Source organism: Ostrea edulis, chromosome 1, assembly GCF_947568905.1.
Source record: "Ostrea edulis chromosome 1, xbOstEdul1.1, whole genome shotgun sequence".
Lineage (NCBI taxonomy): Eukaryota > Metazoa > Mollusca > Bivalvia > Ostreida > Ostreidae > Ostrea > Ostrea edulis.
Window position 1 is genome coordinate 105,111,715 of NC_079164.1, and position 8,764 is coordinate 105,120,478.

Consider the following 8,764-nt stretch of genomic DNA (forward strand, 5'->3'; position numbering starts at 1 on the left):
GCTGGTTCGTGGGGATGTAATTTCGTGGGTAAGCAAAATTGTGCTGGTTCGTGGGGATGTAATTCCGTGGGTAAGCAAAATTTTGCTGGTTCGTGGGGATGTAATTCCGTGGGTAAGCAAAATTTTGCTGGTTGGTGGGGATGTAATTCCGTGGGTAAGCAAAATTTTGCTGGTTCGTGGGGATGTAATTCCGTGGGTAAGCAAAATTTTGCTGGTTGGTGGGGATGTAATTCCGTGGGTAAGCAAAATTTTGCTGGTTCGTGGGGATGTAATTCCGTGGGTAAGCAAAATTTTGCTGGTTCGTGGGGATGTAATTCCGTGGGTAAGCAAAATTTTGCTGGTTCGTGGGGATGTAATTCCGTGGGTAAGCAAAATTGTGCTGGTTCGTGGGGATGTAATTCCGTGGGTAAGCAAAATTTTGCTGGTTCGTGGGGATGTAATTCCGTGGGTAAGCAAAATTGTGCTGGTTCGTGGGGATGTAATTCCGTGGGTAAGCAAAATTTTGCTGGTTCGTGGGGATGTAATTCCGTGGGTAAGCAAAATTGTGCTGGTTCGTGGGGATGTAATTCCGTGGGTAAGCAAAATTTTGCTGGTTCGTGGGGATGTAATTCCGTGGGTAAGCAAAATTGTGCTGGTTCGTGGGGATGTAATTCCGTGGGTAAGCAAAATTTTGCTGGTTCGTGGGGATGTAATTCCGTGGGTAAGCGATACTATGTCACTAATGGAGGTAACTCTACTTGATTTAAAAGATGTTCGAGGACACGTAAAAGTCGCGGGCAAGATTGACCCACGAAAGCCACAATCATCAATCAATCCCCCTATGAACAATGATGATCCTACAGCGATTTGAAATTTGTACAAAAAATTGAATTTTTTAAGAGTGATGCTACATACCAATTAAAATATATATACATTTATGATTTTCAGCTGTATCATCTTGCAAGTGTGAGGTTACGAGATTTATGTGAACAATTATACCTAGATGACATTGAGTTACGGAAGAAAATGTGGACTTGTTTTGAGTATGTTCTTGTTAATCACGTGGAGTTGATGATGGACAGACACATTGACCAAATCATCATGTGTGCCATTTACGTCATGGCCAAGGTAAGAAACACATAGTAATGTCTATACTTTGATGGATCATATGTGTGTTTTTAGCTCACCTGAGCTATTCTGGTCGTCTGTATGTTTCGTCCATAAGTCTGTTTGTAAACCTTTCACATTATTATCTTCTTCTCCAGAACCACAGGGCCAATTTCAATCAAACTTAGTACCCATCATCATTGAGATTCATGTTCATTCGAATGAAGGATCATGCCCCCTCCAAAGGGGAGATAATCACAGAAATAGGGTGGGGTCGTTTTTAAAAATCTTCTCGGGAACCTATAGGCCAGAAAGTTAAAATTTACATGAGAGTCTCCTTACATAGTGTGGTACTTCACCTACTGCTGGTGACATCTCAATACGAGTGAGAAATTCTGGATTGGACGTAAAAATAACCAATCAATAATCTATGACCTTGGTTTATCCAGAACGGCAAGATCATGCGAGTCATATTAGTGTTGATGCATCTCAGTTGTGATCCTTTGGGGTTAGGTTGGGGCCACAATATGTACTGTAAAATATTTTTTTATTAGAAAAATATACTAATATATGATGGCTCCATTATGTATATAATATTGTGCATGAAATCTGGTGTGTAACCCTTAGATGAATATTTGGATGTTTGTAGGTGTCTGACCATCCACAATCTTTCACAGACATCATGAGATGTTACAGACTACAGCCACAAGCAGAAAGTCATGTATGTTGAATTCATTCAGAGCAGATATGTCTTACTCGGTTTAAAATCTTCTACGGTCCAGTGTAATGTTCTTGCTTTTCTTACATGTCATTTTTCTCAAAAAACATTGTACAGGTGTATAGGAGTGTTTTACTCAGCTGTAGAACAAGGCGAAATTCGGGAGAAAGTGATAGCAGCAAGAACGGCACTAGTGGGCAGTCATCTCCAGTCAATGTAGAGAATGCTGAGAAACGTAAGACAGCTGGTGTCCAAATTCTCTATGGTATTATTTTTATGAAAATTTAAAGTAAATATCACACAATTTTATACTGCATTACAATGTATTGAGAATCACAGTTAAGATTTTTTTTTTCTCTCAGAGAGGTCAGAAAAACTGCCCACCATGCGGTCATCAAGTACTCTGCCCATTCCTCACCCGGGAAGTCACCCCCCTACTCCAACAATTCTTATACAGTCTGCTAGTGGTGGTGAAGAAGGGGAGGAAAGAGGGGATCTTATCATGTTTTACAACAGGGTAATTGTGAGGCTTTCACTATAGGTTCCATTGCTCGGAAGGATTACATCAGCATTATTTATATACATGTGATTTCTGTTCTTGTAGGTCTTTGTAGAAAAAGTGAAGAAATTTGCACAAAAATTTTCAGCCCAGAAGAATTCCAAGGTCAGTAAGAATGGGACTTTGAAATTTATCAACTTTTTAACAAACTATGCAGAATCTTACTAGGCCTTGCAATTCACATGGTCAGGGGCCATGGAAAGTACATGTATGGTCCTCTTCAAAGAAGGAGGGGCATATTGCTTTGTACATGTCGATCTCTGTGCAACAGATAACTGCTAACTTGGTAGTCCTCTATGTGTAGGTGATCGCATTTGCTCATCATGTTAGTCCAAGGTCAACAAGACCTGTGTTTTCATCGCCTTTCTTCCTTTTCGCTATGCAGATTTAATATGTAGTATGGTATAGTGTGATGTGAAAGGGGGTATACATGTTTTACAAACATTTCTTTGTTTATTCATCAACCTCCCACATTAAAAGTTTATCTATCACTTTTCATAAGTTTAGCCATTCTTGTGATCTAAGAAATGAATTTCATTTTTTGAAAATACATAAAAGTATGGACTGTGACGCTTCAAGTCGACGAGTTTCGCGAAGGCGTGATGCTTTGTAATTCACAACCGCATGTATTTTCTAAAAGGAAAAAATTTGTTTTTTATGGCATCGAGCTTTGCTCGAACGGCATCTAGTCAGCGTGTACGACTGAATCAGCTGAAAAGTTTACGCGACCGAAGGTGTCAGACTATCGATGCTTCCACGGAAAAATCCCGCGCTTTTTGTAATGGCATATGAATATCTGTACTGTTTAATGATTTACGACATTTTAAAGTTGTTAATGAGAAACAAATGAAAATTATCACATTGATTTACTTTAACATATAAAAACTTTCACAAAAGATAAAAACAAATCAAATAAAAATTCCAATTTCAATGCGAACTACATTTGCAAAGTCACGTGATGTCTGAAACGATAGCGTGTCTAGATGAAAGATAGCGTGGGTTTTGTTTGTAAACATTGCGTGCTGTTGGCGAAATTTAAACTGAGAAATAGTGTATCGCGGATTATTTATGGTCATTATATTTTAGGGTAGGTAATGTTTATTTGACTGTAGCATTCTCAGTAGGGTATTAACGCATCTGTAGGTTTGCAAATCATTGGTCAACTCGGTATATAAACACTGGCACGTGTTAATGTTATTGTAAACAAACCAAGCGCGGAAGCATTCATTATTATAAGGCTTTCAAGTAAAGGTTTTTGTGGAGGTAAAAGTTACTGAATTAACAAATTTTTTTTTTTAATCTGACTAGATTTTCATCTCTTGAGATGCTAGCAGTGATATATACTACAAATGGTCCATAGTTGTTTACATTGTTGCACATATTTCTTATTAAAATTTTGGTTTAAAACTTATTTCTTGTTTTTATTATGTTATCAACAAGTACATGCAATGCTGCCCTTTACAACTATTAAAAGGAGAGTTCTCACAACAGTTGACTTTTTCACTAAATATCTTAATGCACAAATTTTCAGTTCTTTGTGAATTACATCTGTGCCAAGGATTGTAGAGTACTCCCTTGGCTAGCAAAGATGTGTGAATAATTGAGAGCAATGGTTGATCACAAAAATCTTCATTATTTGATAACATTAGATATTGTAAGTAATCCTTTGAAAAATATTCTGAAGAAATGAATGGAATTGTAAAAAAATATATCTGTAATTGAATTTTTTTGTGAAAAGAGCTACTGTACAGATGTATTAGAAGCATTATTCCTGTATGAAGGATAAATATTCTTGGTATTGCTTGAATTCAAAGCTGTATGTGTGTTTTTAATACATGTACAGGTAATCTTCGTTATCGGGAATATGTAAATAGAGTTGCCAGTCCAAACCACTTCTTTTTTGTGTGTGTTATCCTTGTTATCGCAAATCCTTGGATATCTCAAATTTAATTTCAGTCCTGTTGAATTTGCAATAACAAGGTGTGACTGTAGTCAATGGCATCAAAATATTCACAGGTAGAAGACTCCATTGAGATTTATATAAAGCTGTATCTACTCTGTGTACATACAATAAGGGATGAAGCATTGATAAACTGGACAGTACATAGTTTCATTATAATCTTTGCTTTCTTAGCACGACGCCATTGTGGCCCTTCAGGCCTTTGATTTTATATTTCTATTCCAACTTTCTCTCTTTTGGAATTACCAGCCATTAAAATAGACAATTATTTATCAAGATTCATGTGTGCATTGCTTACAATGCATTGCATTTGTGAGGAAATGGCTCTCATTAATTTGTAAAGGTATGAAAACATTGGAAATGTAAATAATGATCTACATACCTACATGTACTTGTTCACAAATAGTCATTGTAATCATTGCGCATTGATTTTCTGCTATTTGATAATTGAAATAAAGAATGTTATATCTTTTAGGAATTGTTTAAATGCTATACTAGGGCACTGAATTTCATTTATTTCTCTAAATTAATATGTTGTGTCTATCCTCTAGGATTGTCCTCCACTTTCACCATTACCTACGGTCAAAAGTCAGACGGCTTCTCCCAGAAGAGTGTCCAGCAAACACTCTATATACTTGTCACCGCATAAACCAACTCTACTGGCAACCCCAATGGCAACTGGATTGTCATACTCTTTCCAAAAGAGTCCTGCAAAGGTACAGTTTAGTTCAATCTATGTTAAACTTCTTACTTACGGACATGTGCGACATTTTCTCTGAAATTATGTTCTCATCTCCTCAGTATGAAGAATGCCTGTATGAATTCCGAAATAGGTTTAAATTTGATATTGTAGTATTATTACCGTACTTTCGTATATCGGGCTAGGTAGCTCGGTGGCAACTAGTAGTGCAAAGGCCCTGGGTGTTATACCCGATTGTTCCAATGGTTTTTCTCTCCGTCTTTGCATCATAAGAACTTAAGCATATTTCAAAAGTTCTAACAGACATGTTAATATACCCCTAGATTTTTAGTAGAAACGAGATAGAATGAAAGTGAATTGTACCTGAAATGTCACGAAAAAGTATATATTATTGAGAAATGTCACATGTGTCCTTGAAAACTTTCGGATATCCAGGGATTTGAGATAGATGAGACTTGTTGAAGTGTTAACATATTTCATTTTTGAACATGATGATTAAGTACTGAATGGGTAGAGATGCATGCTCATCCATTGAAACAGGGATTAAAAGTAAAGAAGAATTTTAGCCACGTTTTTTTTTTTTTGGTATCACACATACAGTTTCGAAGAATTAACGTTGAGGAAATTCTTGCTGAGCATTTTATTATCTTACCTCGGACCAAAAAATGTAATTTGTTAAGTATTGATTCATGTCGAGAGCTTCCTTACATGAGACAGTAAAGGGTAGTTGACTGCCTTTTATGAGTGATTAATATAAGAGAAATTCCAATTTGAACATCATACTACCAGTTTCAAATGCCTTCATATTTCATTAAATTCTGTGTTGAATGATACTTTGTAAACATACAGAAAGAAAGCTTGTATATTGTGAAAACACCTCTTTCTTGCACATTATTTTTTGTGATTCCAAATAGACAATCCTTCAACTTATGATATAATGAAATGTAAACAGTCAGATTTTGAACATGTTACCGACTTAAATTTCATTTATATAAAAAAAAATTGGGAGTAAATGTTGCTGAACTCTGTGGCTTGGGTTTACGAGATGTGAATGATAATTGGCTAACCACCACCTTAATGATTGTGTACAGCAGAGCAGAAAAAATCACCCGACTTTGACATATCCCAGGTATTAGAGATGCAGAAGCTTGATAGATTTCTTTTCTTCAAGGTACATTTACTTATATGTGTTCTTTTGTTTCTTTATAGGATTTGAGAGCCATTAACAATATGATAAAAATGAAAGACTTTAGGGAAGGTAAAAAAATTCTGGGTAAACGTCAGCTTGATGTCACAGAGGAGGACGAAGGACCACAAACTAAACAGCTGTGTACAGGCTTCTCCTTCTTAAAGCGCTTACAGAATGTTAGCAGTGAGAGACAGGAGGCCCATGTCCTGAAGCTGGATTAAACAATTTCCTGATGCCCTCTGTTTATTGCAATATTGTTTACACCTGTCTGTTTTAATGATCTCAATTCCAGTTTTCTAAGTATACCTTTAAACAGTTTGTTAAAGAAAATCAAATTCTGTTTCATTCTCGATTTGTAAATGCAATATTCTGGAAGTTTTGTTCCAGAAATTTGTATGTGTGAAAATGTGTGCAATCCTCAACAATCAGAATCATTTAGGTAGGAGGTGAAATACAAACTGCTTTGTTTCTGTGATGTATTGTCTCTGTCTAAAAGTACTTTGCATGACACTGACATAACACTATGTAGCATCATTGTGTATTTTACATTGGAATGGAGTTCTATTATCAATAGTGCAAATCATTTTTGTCTGTATTTTTGTACAGTGTAAATTTAATATGTACAGTAATGATATGTATAGCCAGTTGTTTTATATATATATATATAATAGGCAAGTGTGTTACAAGATTTCTTTGGAAGTATTTTATTTGTAGAAACTATAATATGTATTCCATTTTTAGCATTTTATAAAGTGCATGAATGCATTGACATTTTAACAACTTTGTCAGGTCATGGTTTTTTGATTCATATAGATATACAATATTTGACCTTATCAACCTGTCATATGTGTATTGACAGTAACAAGACCTGTTCATCTTACTTGTATGTCGAATGATAAGTATGGTAGCCCTTGAAATCACTACTTTAATAACTGATCCTTAATATCCACATCCTTTCTTTGTCAGCAATCATATTCTAAGTCATTATTGGGGTGCTAGTTGTGTGAAGAGAAATGTGTATGGGGAAAATAATACTGTTTATCAACTACCATGAAATTGAGAATTTTTAGTGAAAATTGCTTATGATAATATGAAAAATAGATCTAAAGGACTATATTCATTACACTACCAATGTCAGCCCCCATATAATATTTAAATTAGGCCAATTCAACTTCATTAGTAGATTATCATCCAGGATCACCAAAAGGTATGGGGTGGGTGGGAGGATTTTATTTTCTGAGAAAAATATTAATGACAAACGAGTTTTTGTCAACAGAAGTGCATCATTTAATGCCAGATGGATATCAATCTAGCTATGCTTATTTCACAGATGAATTCCAGGTTAAGCTTCAATTTCAAACACAGAAAGATACCAAACTTCTTTAAGATTTATGCCTGTAACAATGTGAGAAATTAAGAAAACCATATCTATTTTCTTCAGGTGGCTTTTAATGTTGCTATAATGGAAATGTAAACAAGAAGTGTAAATTTGTACCGGAGTCCGACTTCAAAATTTTCCAGGAATCGCAAGTTTCACAAAATAAAAAAATTTGGGGCGGGCCGATTTTTGAGGGGCAGGTGGGGATGATAATCTATCATTTAAGTTGAATTGGCTTTGTACAGTAGTCTCATAAACTTTTGTCTGTCAAAAAGTTATATAAGTAATTTTTTAGAATTATTTCCAAGTCATCATAAAGTGAACCATTTGCCTCAATTTTTCTAAATTACAACCTAAAATTACATGCATTGCCCACATTTTGCTTAATGGAGTGCATGCATGATCAGACACCACCATCACATTTCATTGATATGATAATTTTACTCGGCGTCAGAGCACACTTGCCACGTTTTGTTCTGACATATTGCTAGAATTGGTAATGTGAAATGACATCAAAATAAAATTTCATTTCGAAAAGTTCTGCATAGCAATTATAAACTTGTATCTGGGAATGTGATTTAGGAGGCAAATGGTAGTATTGTATATAGTCCTTCGATATGGAAATGATAGTATTTATATGGTGCTCCTTGTTTTAATATATAATTTAATGTATGACAAATTTTTAAAAATTCCCAACTTTCTTAGAATTTAAGTTGCGTGAAGTGCGATCAATTCTTCAGTTGTGCATATTTCAAATACTCTTGTTATGAATGGAATCACAATATGGAAAATGTCATATAGTGAATAAAATTTACAAAGATCACTTTTGCTTATTTGAAAGTTTTAGGAAGTACAAAGTTGTAATTCGAGCATTTAGTAAATAGTGTCAATCATGGAAGTGATGATGTAATGGGAAGTAACATGCACAATAAAATTGTGGACTTCGATGTCGGTTGAGATTGCTTCCGCTCAAAGGTAGAGCCACAGTGTGGTGTCCGAAGGTAAAAGTAAGAGAATTGAAGAATATCAACATTAAACAGAGAATGTGGGGATGTTGAAATTTATATGAAACCTTCCTGACAGTTTATTCAAATCATGGTTCCGGGGGGCAGGGTAGGGCTTAAAGTTTTATAAGGGAATATACAGGATATAAATGAAAAAAATTGTCAAAACA

At 35.3% G+C, this 8,764-nt stretch overlaps 1 protein-coding gene across 5 annotated transcripts in view; it reads left to right on the plus strand.

Annotated features, from left to right (window-relative positions):
- LOC125668079 (retinoblastoma-like protein 1) overlaps positions 1-8,411 on the plus strand; it is a 50,052-nt gene extending 41,641 nt beyond the window's left edge. For 3 of the 5 annotated variants that reach the window (XM_048901856.2, XM_048901880.2, XM_048901846.2), the window contains 7 exons: positions 928-1,107; positions 1,736-1,807; positions 1,922-2,069; positions 2,167-2,321; positions 2,409-2,468; positions 4,875-5,039; positions 6,233-8,411. In XM_048901856.2, coding sequence (XP_048757813.2) covers positions 928-1,107; positions 1,736-1,807; positions 1,922-2,069; positions 2,167-2,321; positions 2,409-2,468; positions 4,875-5,039; positions 6,233-6,433 — 981 coding nt within the window. In that variant the 3' untranslated portion in view covers positions 6,434-8,411. The remainder of the gene's footprint in view (positions 1-927; positions 1,108-1,735; positions 1,808-1,921; positions 2,070-2,166; positions 2,322-2,408; positions 2,469-4,874; positions 5,040-6,232) is intronic. The other 2 variants (XM_048901882.2, XM_048901864.2) reach the window with 1 other exon arrangement.
- Positions 8,412-8,764: the final 353 nt, after the last annotated feature.